The 16902-nt window shown below is 49.4% G+C and overlaps 1 protein-coding gene across 2 annotated transcripts in view; it reads left to right on the top strand.

Annotated features, from left to right (window-relative positions):
• The window catches only part of si:ch211-236l14.4 (SITS-binding protein), a 274084-nt gene that overhangs the window by 152023 nt on the left and 105159 nt on the right, over window positions 1–16902 (top strand). The window contains exon 5 of one of the 2 annotated variants that reach the window (XM_038807329.1): window positions 14968–15159. The exons of the other annotated variant lie outside the window; for it this stretch is intronic. Within the exon in view, the coding sequence (XP_038663257.1) occupies window positions 14968–15159 (192 nt within the window). The remainder of the gene's footprint in view (window positions 1–14967; window positions 15160–16902) is intronic. 2 annotated transcript variants of the gene reach the window in all.

Here is a 16902-nt window from a genome sequence, read left to right on the forward strand (position 1 = left end):
GAGAGCGGCGGGGACACAGTGAAAGAGCGCGAGGAGAGCGGCGGGGACACAGTGAAAGAAAGCGAGCAGAGCGGCGGGGACACTGTGAAAGAGCGCGAGGAGAGCGGCGGGAACACAATGAAAGAGTGCGAGGAGAGCGGCGGGGACACAGTGAAAGAGTGCGAGCAGAGCGGCGGGGACACAGTGAAAGAGTGCGAGCAGAGCGGCGGGGACACAGTGAAAGAGCGCGAGGAGAGTGGCGGGAACACAGTGAAAGAGTGCGAGCAGAGCGGCGGGGACACAGTGAAAGAGCGCGAGGAGAGCGGCGGGGACACAGTGAAAGAGCGCGAGGAGAGCGGCGGGGACACAGTGAAGAGCACAAGGAGAGGGGCGGGAACACAGTGAAAGAGCGCGAAGAGAGTGGCGGGGACACAGCTGCCGGAGAAGCGGCCTTCAGATTTTCGGCGGGAGCAGTTGTAGAAATCAATATTTTTCCCGCTTCTGGACTATGGTAGAAAGATTCAACAACGCTCGTTATGGAAAAATAACAAGACTTTATTTACAAACAGACTGCATGTAGTAATCGCTGAAACTTGAGGTCAGAAAGCAGTTAGTATTACTGCTGATTCCTTCCTAAGTTCGCGCTTTCACAGAGAATCAGCTCAGTATTTATACATTATCAGAATCAGGATTATGTGACTACAGCTTAGTCAGGAATTCGATCAGAAGTACAAACATAAGCAATATCATAAAACAGGCGTCACCTTGCTGACCTTCCAGGACTCTTTGTCTCATTACTCATACCATCATCTTGTCCTTTGATGGAACATTAAAAGGTCGGAGGAGATTTGTTCCTTCCTGACCTTATCTCGTCTTATTTAGACTGCCTTGGGTTATGATGAGTTAGTCTGATCAGAAGTTGCGAAGGTCAGGCATTTCGGAGCAGACCTTCTCCAATCTTATTCCGGCTTTAAGTCATGCAAAGTCAGCTTTTCTTACATTGTACCAAGTATTTGACCAGTTTTCCCATCATGCCATTACTTATTTCGTACAACATCACACACTGGCCAGGGGTCTGTCGGGAAGGTAAGTTTACCTCTTTAAAAACTTACCTTGCAGAAGAAGCGGCCTTCAGATTTTCGGCTGGAGCAGTGTCGGGAAGGTAAGTTTACCTCTTTAAAAACTTTTAAAACTTACCTTGAAGAGTGACATCACAGCAAAGCAGTGACCTGATTGGCTGGTAAGGAAAGTGCTCCAATTAGCAGTAGCTGGGAGAAATTCAACTCTTCATGTGTTGGGAAGTATTGTGATTGGTAAGTAAAATCTTTATTCCTTTCACTTATTCATTATTTGATATTATATTTGTAATTTGTTAAGGTAAAGTGTAAAAATGGCAGGAGATCCCAGACCCATGTTATGCTCCTCGTGCTCAATGTGGGAGTTCAGGGACGCGGCCGATGCCCCTGAATCCTTCATGTGCGGGAAGTGTGTCCACCTGCAGCTCCTATTAGACCGCATGACGGCTCTGGAGCTGCGGATGGACTCACTTTGGAGAATCTGCGATGCTGAGGAGGTCGTGACTAGCACGTTCAGTAAGTTGGTCACACCGCAGATTAGGATTGGTGAGGGAGACAGGGAATGGGTGACCAAAAGGCAGAGAAAGAGCAGGAAGGCAGTGTAGGTGTCCCCTGCGGTCATCTCCCTCCAAAACAGGTATACTGTTTTGGATACTGTTGGGGGAGATGACTCACCAGGGGAAGGCAGTAGTAGCCAGGCTCATGGCACCGTGGCTGGCTCTGCTGCACAGAAGGGCAGGAAAAAGACTGGCAGAGCTATAGTCATAGGGGATTCAATTGTAAGGGGAGTAGACAGGCGTTTCTGTAGTCAAAAACGAGACTCCCGAATAGTATGTTGCCTCCCAGATGCACGGGTCAGGGATGTCTCAGATCGGCTGCAGGACATACTGAAGGGGGAGGGTGAACAGACAGTTGTCGTGGTGCATATAGGCACCAACGATATAGGTAAAAAACAGGATGAGGTCCTACAATCAGAATTTAGGGAGTTTGGAGATAAGTTAAAAAGTAGGACCTCAAAAGTAGTAATCTCAGGATTGCTACCAGTGCCACGAAACAGTCAGAGTAGAAATTCAAGAATAGTCAGAATGAATACATGGCTTGAGAGATGGTGCAGGAGGGAGGGGTTCAGATTTTTGGGACATTGAAAGCGGTTCTGGGGTGGTGGGACCATTACAAATCAGATGGTCTACACCTGGGCAGGACTGGAACCAATGTCCTAGGGGGTGCTTTTACTAACACTGTTGGGGAGGTTTTAAGCTAATGTGGCAGGGGGGTGGGAACCAGATTAGGAAGTTAGAGGTCAGTAAAGAGGCAGCAACTAAAGCCAGTAAGGTACAAGATAATAAACTCACTGTGACTAAGGGGAAGAGTAGACAGGGAAGAGATGATGAACGCAAAGGGACAGATGGTCTGAGGTGCATTTGTTTTAATGCGAGAAGTGTAGCAGGTAAGGCAGATGAATTTAGGGCTTGGATTAGTACCTGGGAATATGATGTGATTGGTATTACTGAGAATTAGTTGAGGGAAGGGCAAGCATGGCAACTAAATATCCCAGGGTATAGATGCTTCAGGAGGGATAGAGAGGGAGGTAAAAGGGGTCGAGGAGATGCATTACTGGTCAGAGATGATATCACAGCTGTGATTAAGGAGGGCACGATGGAGGATTCGAGCACTGAGGCAATATGGGTAGAGTTAAGAAATAGGAAGGATGCAGTAACATTGTTGGGACTTTACTACAGGCCTCCCAAAAGCGAGCGTGAAGTAGAGGTACAAATATGTAGACAGATTATAGAAAAATGTAGGAGCAATAGGGTGGTCGTGATGGGAGATTTTAACTTCCCCAACATTGAATGGGACTCATGTAGTGTTGGAGGCGTAGATGGAGCAGAATTTGTAAGGAGCATCCAGGAGAGCTTTTTAGAGCAGTATGTAAATAGTCCAACTTGGGAAGGGGCCATACTGGGAATAGCAATCACAATTCCGTAAATTTTAGAATACTCATGGACAAAGACGAGAGTGGTCCTAAAGGAAGAGTGCTAAATTGGGGAAAGGCCAACTATAACAAAATTCGGCAGGAGCTAGGGAATGTGGATTGGGAGCAGCTGTTTAAGGGTAAATCCACATTTGAAATGTGGGAGTCTTTTAAGGAATGGTTGATTAGAGTGCAGGACAGACATGTTCCTGTGAAAATGAGAGATAGAAATGGCAAGATTAGGGAACCATGGATGACGGGTGGAATTGTGAGACTAGCTAAGATGAAAAAGGAAGCATACATAAGATCGAGGCGACTCAAAACTGATGAAGCTTTGGAGGAATATCGGGAAAGTAGGACAAATCTCAAATGCGTAATAAAGAGGGCGAAAAGGGGTCATGGAATATCTTTGGCCAACAGGGTGAAAGAAAATCCCAAAGCCTTTTATTCGTATATAAGGAGCAAGAGGGTCACTAGAGAAAGGATTGGTCCACTCAAATACAAAAGAGGGAATTTATGCGTGGAGTCAGAGGAAATTGGTGAGATTTTTAATGAGTACTTTGCATCGGTATTCACCAAGGAGAGGGACATGACGGATGTTGAGGCTGGGGATGGATGTTTAAATACTCTAGGTCAAGTCGGCATATGGAAGGGGGAAGTTTTGGGTATTCTAAAAGGCATTAAGGTGGACAAGTCCCCAGGACCCAATGGGATCTATCCCAGGTTATTGAGGGAAGCGAGGGTCGAAATAGCTGGGGCCTTAACAGATATCTTTTCAGCATCCTTGAGTACGGGTGAGGTCTCAGAGAACTGGAGAATTGCTAATGTTGTCCCTTTGTTTAAGAAGGGTAGCAGGCATAATCCAGGGAATTATAGACCTGTGAGCTTGACGTCAGTGGTAGGCAAACTGTTGGAGAAGATACTGAGGGATAGGCATTGGAAAATAAACAAAAATTGCGGCAACACATTCATTTTAACTGCCTGTATCTGACCCGTCAGTGACAGAGGGAGACCATGCCACCTTGCCAGATCAGCTTTCGCTCTCCCCACGAAATGAGAAATGTTGTATCTGCGGAGCCCCTCCATCCCCGGGAAACCTGCACCCCCAGGTATCTAAAGTGAGTCCCTGCCCTACGGAATGGCAGCCCCCCCACCCCTGCCCCCACCCCCGGCCGAGACACCACAAAATACTCACTCATGTCTAGATTTAGTTTGTACCCCGAGAAACACCCGAAGCAGTTCCAATATTTCCCCCGATTGACACACTCGGTTCCGACACGTATAACAGCAAGTCATCGGCATATAAGGACACCCTATGCTCTGTCCCCTCTCCCACACCATTCTTTTCCATACCCCTGAACTTCTTAATGCAAAGGCCAAAGGCTCAATTGCGATTGCAAACAGCAGGGGGGACATAGGACATTCCTGCCTAGTCCCACGGTGGAGAGAAAAGTATCTCAAGCTGACGTTATTTGTGCCGACACTCGCCCTTGGCTCCTTATATAGTAGCTTTACCCAGTTCACAAATCTTGGTCCAATCCCAAACCGCTCCAGAAATTCCATCAAGTACTCCCATTCTACCGTGTCAAACGCCTTCTGAGTGTCCAATGCCACAACCATCTCTGTTTCCTTCCCCCTCCGCCGGTGTCATAACCACGTTCAATACCCATCTAACATTTGAAAGGAGCTGCCTCCCTCTCATGAACCCCGTCTGATCTTCACCTATCACCTTCGGGAGGCACTCCTCCAGCCTACCTGCCAGTAGCTTCGCCAATACTTTGGCGTCCAGATTCAAAAGTGATATGGGCCTATACGACCCACACTCCGTCGGATCCTTATCTTTTTTAAGCAACAGGGAAATCGATGCCTTCTCCAAAGTTTGTGGCAGCACCCCCTTCCCTATCGCCTCCTTAAACATCTCCACCATCAGGGATGTCAGCTTACGCTTGAATTTTTTATAATATTCCACTGGAAACCCATCTGGCTCTGCCACCTTCCCCGTCTGCATCCTCCCAATCGCATATTTTATCTCCTGCTCCACTATTGCTCCTTCTAATGTAGCCCTGTCCCCCTCCCCTAACCTCGGGTACTCCAACCCATCTAGAAATTCCTGCATCTCCCGGTCTCCCCCCAGGTGACTCTGACCTGTACAACCTCTCGTAGAATTCCTCAAAGACCTTGTTAATCAGATCCAGAGCCACCACCAACCTCCCTGCCCTGTCCCTCACCTGGAACAATTTCCCTTACCGCTGCCTCCCTCCGAAGCTGACCTGCTAACATACCGCCTTATCTCCATGCTCGTAAACGGCACTCCTTGCTCGCCTCATTTGGCGCACCGCCTTCCTAGGAGATAGTCGGTCAAAGCGCGCTTGTAGTTCCTTCCTCTTTTCCAACTTTGCTGGGTCCCCATCTTCTGCATAGCTCCTATCTACCTCCAACATCTCATCTATTACCCTCTGCCACTCCAACCTCCTCTATTTGTCCACCGTTATGTTTCTTCTTGACACATACCATAGAGTTAACCCAAACTGTATGTTCTTCTATTCATTTGATTACGCCTAAAGCCGTTATCCTTTCTAGCTCATCCTTCAATTTATTTTTCAATGGAGCTGGTACACGACTTGGTGAGTGTATTACTGGATTCGATACATGAAAGGTAAAGTGTCAAAGCCTTAAAACATCCTAGGAAATTGCTTCAGAATGGAATCTACTGATGAGGGCAGCACGCTAGCATAGTGGTTAGCACAGTTGCTTCACAGCTCCAGGGTCCCAGGTTCGATTCCTGGCTTGGGTCACTGTCTGTGCAGAGTCTGCACGTTCTCCCCGTGCCTGCGTGGGTTTCCTCCGGGTTCTCTGGTTTCCTCCATATTCCAAAGATGTGCAGGTTAGGTGGATTGGCCATGATAAATTGCCTTTAGTATCCAAAAAGGTTAGGTGGGGTTTCGGGGATAAAGGGGGATAGGGTGGAGGTGTGGAGCTTAAGTAGGGTGTTCTTTCCAAGGGCCGGTACAGACTTGATGGACTGAAAGGCCTCCTTCTGCATAGTAAATTCTATGAATTCTTTGATTTTGTCTGGTTACTGCACAGTCTGCACTGTAAACTCGCTCAACCAGCTCAAGTGCTTCACACGTTTCCACTCCTGATAGAGACTCACGTTCCGCTCTACAATGGAAAACTTTACTGTGTGAACTTTGTTCTTCATTGTTATATTGTGCTCGCATGCTCCTCGCGTGGTAATTTCATTTCCGTTGTAGTCTTTCAGTAGTACTGCTATATTTAACACTTGCAGTTTAATTCTTAGCTCTTTTAAATCTGACAGACTGATTGGGTTGGCCCTCGCTCTCGTGTCGAGTTTGAAGTTAATTAATTTGTAATTAATCATTAATGGAACTGTCCATTTGTCTTTTGGAGTATTTGTATTTACTTCACTATTGCTGAAAATCTTCATGAAAGCGTTTTCATTTTGCATGCCTTTACTATCCTTGTCCTCACTAGAAATCATGTCAACGAAGAACGTGTCTCCGAGACATGCTTGATCAACCTTGTTTTAAAAAAAATAAATTTAAAGTACCCAATTCCTTTTTTCCAATTAAGGGGCAATTTAATGTGGCCAATCCATCTACCATGCACGTCTTTGGGTTGTGGAGACGAAACCCATGCAAACACGGGGAGAATGTGCAAACTCCATACGGACAGTGACCCAGGGCCGGGATCGACCCTGGGCACTCGGCGCCGTGAGATAGCAGTGCTAACCACTGCACCACCATGCTACCCCTTCATTAATCACGTTGATTGATTTTGTGTCATTCAAAGTGCTAATCTGCTGTGCAGCTAACTCGCTGGCATGAAAAATTTTGATAGCATCATCAAGCTGAAGCTCATTTTCTCTCAGCCTCTTACATACCTTGTCATTTCAAATCCTGAACACGATCTGATCGTGGATCATTGGCGACTGTGGGGTAGCAAAATGACACAACTATGCCTTCAATCGCAATTTGGTCAGAAAACTATCAAATGATTTACTTGCCTTCTGGGTGTGTGTACGAAATATGTAGCGCTCAAACGTCTTGGAGTGCAACTCCGATGAAATTGCTTTACAATTTCCTCAAAGTTCTTGCTATTCGCCTAGCTATTGAAAACGAATGTATTAAATATTTATATCGCTTGTGGACTTGCTACAGTGATGCAGCAACACTGTGCACCACTCATCAGGCTGTGCCTGATTTGATTTGATTTGATTTATTGTCACATGTGCCGAAGTACAGTGAAAAGTATTTTTCTGCAGCCAAGACAACGTACACAGTACGTACATAGTAGACAAAAAAGAATAATCGTCTGAGTACATTGACAAATGGTACATCGACAAACAATGATTGGTTACAGTGCGGAACAAGGGCCCAAACAAAGCAAATACATGAGTAAGAGCAGCATAGGACATCGTAAATAGTGTTCTTACAGGGAACAGATCAGTCCAAGGGAGAATCATTGAGGAGTCTAGCAGCTGTGGGGAAGAAGCTGTTCCTATGTCTGGATGTGCAGGTCTTCAGACTTCTCTATCTTCTGTCTGATGGAAGGGTCTGGAAGCAGGAAAAGCCTGGGTGGGAGGGGTCTCTGATAATGCTATCTGCCTTCCTGAGGCAGCTGGAGGTGTGGACAGAATCAATGTGCAGATGGCAAGCTTGTGTGATGCGTTGGGCTGAGTTCACCACATTCTGCTGTTTCTTGCGATCTTGGGCCGAGCAATTGCCATACCAAGCTGTGATGCAGCCGGATAGGATGCTCTCTATGGCACATCTGTAGACGTTTGTGAGAGTCGATGCCGACATGCCGAATTTCTTAAGCTTCCGTTGGAAGTACAGACGTTGTTGGGCTTTCTTGACTGTTGCATCAACGTGAGTGGACCAGGGCAGACTGTTGGTGAGCCCCTCTAGAAACTTAAAGCTATCGACCATCTCCACTTCAGAGCCATTGATGTAGACTGGGGGGGGGGGGGTGGGGGGGGGGGGGGGGGTGTCGTGCTATACTTCCTGAAGTCAATGATCAGTTCCTTGGGCTTTCTGACATTTAGAGAGGGGTTGTTTTCGGTGCACCATGCAGCCAGGTGATCTATCTCCTTCTGAGTCTGCGGACTAAGAGCTGAAACATAGAGTTTGATTTGGTGTTTGAATACACGGCAATTCTCATCTACATTACCAGCAACTCGAATGGTGCATTCAAACCTTCCATCCTGGACCTTGAAGTCTAACATTGCTTTGAGTACTAGTTGCCAGTAGCTCATGAGGTTAGTAGAAGATTTTTCTTTTACATTCTTCTTCTTCAAAGTATCTTTAGTTGATCTTCAAGGAATCTTGTTTTCTTAGTAGATCTTCCAATCTGGTACCATGTTACATTCTGGTGCTTGGCCGGTAGGATTGATACACAGTAGAACGTCTAGTTCTTGACTGGTAAAAGTATTTTATTATAAAACAAATGCATGGTAAAGAAAACTACAAGAAATATATTACAAACTGCTAATACCGATGAATTATCTGAGAGCAAGTATGATTATCCACTAACTCGATTGTCTCCCAACTCCTTGAGGTACACTGTCACATTGTAGATTTACACTTCCACCTGCTGGTCGGAGGTCATTTACATCATTATATACATGATTGCTTATGCATATTATCACATGCAGTTCTCATTTTCAGCCTTTCCCACTGTTCACGGGCTCATTTTGCTCAATGTGGCTGGGGAATCATACCCATAGTTTTCAATTCTAGTCACCACACTACCAGAAGGATGTGGAGGCTTTGGAGAGGGTATAAAAGAGGTTTACCAGGATGTTGCTTAGTATGAAGGGCATTAGCTATGAGGAAAGGTTGGATAAACTAGGTTTGTTCTCACTGGAATGGTGGAGGTTGAGGGGCAACAGGATAGAAGTGTATAAAATTATGAGGGGCATGGACAGAGTGGATAGCCAGAAGCTTTTTCCCAGGGCAAATTAGTCAATTATCAGGGGACATGGGTTGAAGGTGCAAGGGACAAAGTTTAGAGGAGATGTGTGAGGGTAGTGGCTGCCTGGAACAGACAGAGGACAGGGGCTTAATACAATTAACGTAAGTACAGCAACATATCACTAACTAGATATGTTGAGAAAATTATCATAACTATAAATGGCAAAACCCCAGGATCTGATGTTTTACATCCAAGGGTTTTGAAGGAAGTAGGGGAGCACATTGTAGTTGCCCTATCTATAATCCTCCAGAGTTCCCTAGATTCAGGAATAGTCCCTCTGGATTGGAAAATTGTATATGTCACGGCACCACACCACTCAGGACACCTGAGCAGCAGCCCGGCGGCACCAGGCCCAATCTCACCCAGAAGCCGCCCCCAACGGGGATCCAAGTTGCAGGGCGAGAATCCAGCAGGCTGCCTCCACTCCTGATGTGCCATCTCGGGAGCCTCCTAGATGTAGCATTAGGGGCCATAAGGCCAGACAGACACCAGTTAAGTTGACACAGGTGCAGGGCGCAGTTTAGTTGTAGGGGCTAGGGGCTGGTTTAGCTCACTGGGCTAAATCGCGGGCTTTTAAAGCAGGCCAGCAGCACGGTTCGATTCCCGTATCAGCCTCCCCGGACAGGCGCCGGAATGTGGCGACTAGGGGCTTTTCACAGTAACTACATTGAAGCCTACTCGTGACAATAAGCGATTTTAATTTCATTTCATTTCAAATCTGTGTGTACGTTGTCAAATTAAACACCTGTTACCACTGTTACAAACTGCCTCAGTACTCTGTTAGATGGGTGTGAGGGGTGGGCTAGTTTGAGCTGGCCAGAGAGGGAGTGCGTAGGTGGGGTGGAATTGGCGGATATTGTCAGTGGCCCGTGCTCCCCATCTTGCCCCCACCCCCGACCAAACCCCACCACCGTTATCCAGGGATCTGATGGGACTGTGTAATGGAATGGCCAGCTTGCATGCAGGGATCACCCAGGTAGATGGTGGAAAGTGCTACTGTGTGCAGCAGTCAGACCTCATCATACGACGCAGAGCACAAGAGCTTATCGCAGAGTGGGTTGTCCTCATCTTCCTCCCGGGGACCAGACTGTCAACCCAGAGCTGACACCACTGTAGTGTAGCAGTTATGTGTCATGGAAGGAGTTGCAGGCAGGGAGGGTGGCCAGATGTGGGGGTGGGATGCGGTGCCCTTGCCACTGGCCAGTCCTGCCCCCAAGTCGGTGAACCTGGAGGCGATCAAAGCATCCTGTGCGCACATGTCGTGCGGGCTCCCTTGACTGTGCTGCCCATCCTCCCCCTCCCCCATATCCTCCTCATCAGACGAGGCCTGGCGTTCATCCTCCTCCTCCAGCCCACCGCCCTTATACTGCTCGAGTTGTGGAGGATGCATCAGGCCACCATGATGTGGGCAACCCTCTCAGCATTATACAGGCACCTGAACCGAAACTTCAAGTGCCCGAAGAACCACTTAGTCACACCCCTCGTCGCTGTGTAGGCGTCAGTGTAGTGGGTCTTGGCATCGGTCTGTGGCCTCCGGATAGACGTCATCAGCCACAACATGTCAGAATTCCTAGAGTGTGCCAGGATGAAGGTGTTGTCCGCACTGCCCGGGTATTGGGCGCAGACATGTATTTTGCGCAGCTGGTGGTCACACATCAGCTGTACGTTCATCGAGTGGAACCTCTTTTGGTTTGTATCATCTCCAGGTGTACGTAGGGGGACATGCATCTAGTTGATCACCCGCTGGACCCGGGCATCTCGTCAATGGCGGTGAACCTCGCTGCCCGGGTATCCTGGTGGGCTCGGTCCACATTGAAATGGATGTATTGAGCCACCTGTGCATATAGGGCCTCCGTCATTGCGCAGTTGGACCTTGCACTGAGGTCTGTGAAATCCCATACAGGTTCGCATTCGGCACCTGGATCAACCCCTTGGCGTAAAGGTTCAGGGCGACTGTCACCTTGACGGCCACCGGGAGCGGGTGTCCTTCCCCATACCTCCACGATGCCAGGTGTGCCATGATCTGGCAGATATGTTGCATTGTCTACCTGCTCAGCCATAGTCTTCAATGGGATCCCTGGTCCAGCAGGTCCTCAAATGACAGGAGGGCCGGTACACATAAGGTCTCATACAGTGCCTCCTTGGCACATCCTCCTCTTCGGCCTGTTGGGTGGCCGGCTCTACATCCTGGCAGCTACCACCTGTTCCTCTGGGGCATGCTCTGCTGCTGGAAGCTCCGCTGCTGCAGCTTCCTTCTCCTCCTCGAGCAGCGCCAGCTTGTACACCTGCCGGGCATCCCCCAGGGCTGCGGCGACCAGCAGGAAGGCCACCACTGCTGGTTGAATTCCAATATCCATTGTCTGCAGGGGGTGAAAGGCCAACATGTTAGCTTGGTGCGTACCCCCGTGCCCAACCAGGTCCCAAGGGCTACTCGGTGGCCCCGGTTGGCACTGTGGGCTCCCCCCACGGATGTCCCCTCCCCCCCACATCCTCACACCCCTGTCCATGGCCGGCACCATGGAGGCCTCTGGCCTGATGCCTGCCCCTGCTGCCAGGGGCACCATCAGCTGGTGCTGCCCTTGCCAGTGGCACTCTCCGCAGCCTCTGCCTGAAGGCCCAATAGGGGCTACACTGGGCCTTTGAGTGGGCCGCCTGATGTCCCACCGGTGGGTGGCGGCTGGGTGAGGGGGGTGGGTTAAGGCAAAGGCTGGGGTGTGGGGCTGGGGGATCCAAATGGCTGGTGTCATTCTGCAGAATCAGGGGCCAAGTTTGGTGGTCATTGGGGTGCACAGCAAGATGGCTAATTTGCAGGCTGCTGTAATGGCGGTCCATGCCTGGGCACCGCCCCAGTCCCGCGGTGGGGGTCACCCTGGCCACTAGGCCTGTTTCCCCGTCATCCCCCTCCCTCCCGGCCCTGGAAAGCCCCCCCAACCCCAGCCAACCCGACAAGTGACTGGCCTGGCAGCCCACAGTCACGCCTCTCCATGTCCTACCTCCTCTCTCTCCCTCAGCAGCCACGATGGCGGTTTCACGATTTTTAAAAGCACAAGTGAACCGCACCATTGGGAACTCAGCCCATCGGAGGCGGCGAATAATGGAGGCCTCATAAATACCGGGTCAGGCCCGCTAATGACATGCAAACAATGTTTACTGTACATGCATTCCAGACCACATTGACGCCGCTGTCGAGATGATGGTGAATTGCGATTTGCCGTCACATCGGTGTCTGCTGCGATTTTGGTGTCAGACCCGATTCTTCGTCCAATCGCATTTCTTGATTTTGGCGTCAGCCAATGGAAAATCCCGCACCTAGCCTCCAGCTTTGAGACTTCCATTCAAAAAGAGTAGAGTTTAACCAAAATACGTGACAAGCAGAATTTTGTAGGCCTGTTTTGGCAGGGCCAGAGCCATAAAATTCAGCAGGTCATTCAAAAGTCCACTGACTTCGGCAGGACTCGAAAATCCCATTGATCCCATTGGTGGAAGGAATCATAACATTCTGTCCATGGAGTGGGGGATGAGAGAGGAGAGTGACACAGACATGAACAAGGACATTCTCCATCTCTCTCTCTATCTGTCTATACCAGGTCTGGATGTTTTAAGAATACAGATTTAACATCGAAATGACAGTGCCACATCCCTCTCCCACCAAATAGTCCCTTTTATTTTTTTCTCTTGGGTTAGGATATGAAGAGCCAAAGTGAGCAGATTGCAGAGCACTGCCAATTGATAGAAAATGGGTATATACATGCAGCTGACTCTCAGTAATGTGCAGAGGAGACAAGGGGGGTAATAAAACCAAATCAATTACATTTTTCTCAATACCTTTAGTTGAGTCCACAGGAAGCATTCAGGTAAGCTGGACACAATCTTGCTAGGAGTGCGCGATGGAGACAGAGGGCAAGTGTTTGTGTTGGGAATCCCAGAGGTTCATCGTTCCGTGCATGCTGCATAGTTTTTAACATCACAGAGTGCGCTGTTTTAATTTGACAGGTTTCTTGCATGGGTTTAGTTTGAATGACAGGCAAGGGTCCCAATCAGTCAGGAAGCTTACTGAAGAAGTCTGCAAATGCCCGTGTGAGCAAAATAGCGGATTGTGTACTGCACTGTCAGAGGCTCCAGACTGAGGGAGTGTTACACTGTCGGTGGGCCAATACTGAGGGAGTGCCACACTGTCAGACGGTCAGCACTGAGGGACTGTTACATTTTCAGAGGCACAGTACTGTCACATGGTCAGTACTAAGGGAGTGCCACACTGTCAGACGGTCAGCACTGAGGCAGCGTTGCATGTCAGAGGGTCAGTATTGAGGGAGTGTTACACTGTCGGTGGGTTAATACTGAGGGAGTCCCACACTGTCAGAGGGTCAGTACTGAGGGACTGTTACATTTTCAGAGGCACAGTACTGTCACATGGTCAGTACTGAGGGAGTGTTATCTGTCAGAGGGTCAGCACTGAGGGAGTGCTGCATTATTGGAGGGCCAGTATTGAGGTAGTGCTGCACTGTCAGAGGGTCAGTACTGAGGGAGTGCTGCACTGTCAGAGGGTCAATACTGAGGGAGTGCTGCACTGTTAGAGGGTCAGTACTGAGGGAGTGTTGCACTGTCAGAGGGTCAGTACTGAGGGAGTGCTGCACTGTTGGAGAGTCAGTACTGAGGGAGCGCTGCACTGTCAGAAGGTCAGTCTGAGGGAGTGCTGCGCTGTCAGAGGGTCAGTACTGAGGGAGAGCCGCACTGTCAGAGGGTCAGTACTGAGGGAGTGCTGCACTGTCAGAGGATCAGTACTGAGGGAGTGCTGCACTGTCAGAGGGTCAGTACTGAGGGAGTGCTGCGCTGTCAGAGGGTCAGTACTGAGGGAGTGCTGCACTGTCAGAGGGTCAGTACTGAGGGAGTGCTGCACTGTCAGAGGGTCAGTACTGAGGGAGAGCTGCAGTGTTAGAGGGTCAGTACTGAGGGAGTGCGGCACTGTCAGAGGGTCAGTACTGAGGGAGTGCTGCACTGTCAGAGGGTCAGTACTGAGGGAGTGCTGCACTGTCAGAGGGTCAGTACTGAGGGAGTGCTGCACTGTCAGAGGGTCAGTACGTGGGAGTTCTGCACTGTCAGAGAGTCAGTACTGAGGGAGTGCTGCACTGTCAGAGGGTCAGTACTGAGGGAGTGCTGCACTGTCAGAGGGTCAGTACGTGGGAGTTCTGCACTGTCAGAGGGTCAGTACTGAGGGAGTGCTGCACTGTCAGAGGGTCAGTACGTGGGAGTTCTGCACTGTCAGAGGGTCAGTACTGAGGGAGTGCTGCACTGTCAGAGGGTCAGTACTGAGGGAGTGCTGCACTGTCAGAGGGTCAGTACTGAGGCAGTGCTGCACTGTCAGAGGGTCAGTACTGAGGGTGCGCTGCAATGTCAGAGGGTCAGTACTGAGGGTGCGCTGCACTGTCAGAGGGTCAGTACTGAGGGAGTTGCGCTGTCAGAGGGTCAGTACTGAGTGAGTGCTGCACTGTCAGAGGGTCAGTACTGAGGGAGTGCTGCACTGTCAGAGGGTCAGTACTGAGGGACGCCTGCTCTGTCAGAGGGTCAGTACTGAGGGAGTGCTGCACTGTCAGAGGGTCAGTACTGAGGGAGTGCTGCACTGTCAGAGGGTCAGTACTGAGGGAGTGCTGCACTGTGAAAGGTCTCACTTTTAGATGACATGTTCAACAAAATCTCATCTGCCTGGTCAGAGGATCAGTTATTCATTGTGAGGGGTAGTGTCAGTTTTGCTTATTGCTGTTTATGGGATGTTTATGGGAAGGTGTCGTCGGCTCAGTGAAAACATTTTGGTTGCTATCCAACAGTATTTACCAGCATCTGACCTGTCATGCTGTATTTGAGTGGCTCTGCATTTGCACTTAGTGCTAACAGTTGAACTGTTGAAGATTATTCCAGTCTTTAATTGCTATGTTCTCCTATTCACAGGAACACAGTCTGCTTGACGCCCTGGGGAAGATTCACACACCACAGGGCAGATACATCGACCTACATCAGCTAAAATTGTCCTTAACGCTCTCCCCTTACACCAGCATCGACACCTACCAGTTCCGGACCATCCTACAGGAAGGGAGGGAGAGATTCTGGCTCAGTCTCCCAACAACAGCAAATGTGTCTCCAGTAATTCCTTGGCTATTTCTCTGCGCTTTTTTCTCTGACTGGGCACGGTCACCTCTGCATCCATGAGGCTTTCTGTTGCCTGGATCTGTTGTGCTATGTACTCTGGGTTAACACAGACTACAACTGGATGCAGCTTTAACGAAAAGATGCTCCTGACCTTGACGTTATTTCAATCTGATTTATTGAACCAGTAGCATAGTTAGCACAGTTCTCTATGAGTTCGACTCTCTGCTAACCTAAGTGTGGTTACTCTGTCTGACTGAACCAGACTAGCTCTTATCCACGTGTTGGAAGTCTAATACTGTAAATACACCCTGACTCACTCTGTAGATGTTCATCTGTGGAAAGAGGTGGAGTGTGAGTGCCTCGTGCCTTTTATAGTGAGATACCACCGCTGAGTGTCCTGCCTGCTCATTGGTCATGTCCTGTTCTCTGTGTTCATTAGCTGCCTATCTGTGCCTGTCTGTATATCATTATCTGCATGTCTGCATATCATGACATCGCCCCCCTTTTTTTTTGTTGGCAGATGGGAACGTACTTACATGTGGTGGCACCTATTAACATATTTGTAAGCGGTGGCATCTGTGATCGTATTTACATGTGAAGACAGCTATCTAATGTGAGAAAACAGAACATAGCAAACAAAACAAATGTTCACAAGTCCAGTCTCTGGGACTTGCGTCTGATCCTCGACGACCACTGGAGAGGTGGTGGTGGGGACGACGGCACCTTGACAGGCGGGATGGAAGCCTGATTGATGGCCTCGTAGTTCGAGGTATCAGGAGGTGGCAAAACAACGGAAGGAAACAGAGAAGAAAGTGGTTGCGGGCAGGCAACTTTGCGCAGTGCCCGTCTGTTTTGTCGCACAACAGAACCATCAGCCATACGTAAAACATAAGAGCGGGATGCAGCCTGTCGAACAACGACAGCTGGAGCAGACCAGCCACCATCTGGTATCTTGATCCTGACAGTGTCTGCCGGGGATAACACGGGCAAATTGGTGGCATGAGCATCATAGCCCTGCTTTTGCTGGTTTCAGAGCTGCTGCACCTTCTGCAGCACCGGGAGGTGATCCAGGTTGGGCAACTGTATGGCTGGAGGTATTGTCCGCAGGTCCCTGTTCATCAGGAGGTGAGCCGGCGACATGCCAGTGGACAGCGGGGTTGCCCTGTACGCAAGCAGCGCGAGGTAGATGTCAGAAGCAGAATCCACGGCTTTGCAGATGAGCTGTTTCACAATGTGCACCCCTTTTTCAACCTTCCCATTGGACTGCGGATAGTGTGGGTTGGAAGTGACATGTTTGAAATGGTATGACTTGGCAACCACATAGACTTGTGGCTATTGAAGCACGGGCCATTGTCACTCATGACAGTGAGTGGAATACCACGCCTGGAGAAAGTCTCCTTACAGGCCTTGATGACGGTCCGAGATGTGAGGTCTGAGAGCTTCATGACTTCAGGGTAGTTGGAGAAATAATCAATAATCAACACGTAGTCACGACGAAAGAGATCGATGCCAACCTTGGACCACGGGGAGGTTTCGATTTCATGCTGCTGGAGCGTCTCGTTGCTGTGCGCTGGCTGGAAGCGTTGACAGGTCGCACAGTTGAGGACCATGTTTGAGAAGTCCTGGCTAATACCGGGCCAGTAGACAGCTTGCCTGGTTCTGCGTCTGCACTTCTCAATGCCCAGGTGTCCTTCATGGATTTGCCAGAGCACCAAGTTCTGGAGACTGAGTGGAATG

This window comes from Scyliorhinus canicula, chromosome 9 (genome assembly GCF_902713615.1).
Source record: "Scyliorhinus canicula chromosome 9, sScyCan1.1, whole genome shotgun sequence".
In the NCBI taxonomy this organism is placed as follows: Eukaryota; Metazoa; Chordata; class Chondrichthyes; order Carcharhiniformes; family Scyliorhinidae; genus Scyliorhinus; species Scyliorhinus canicula.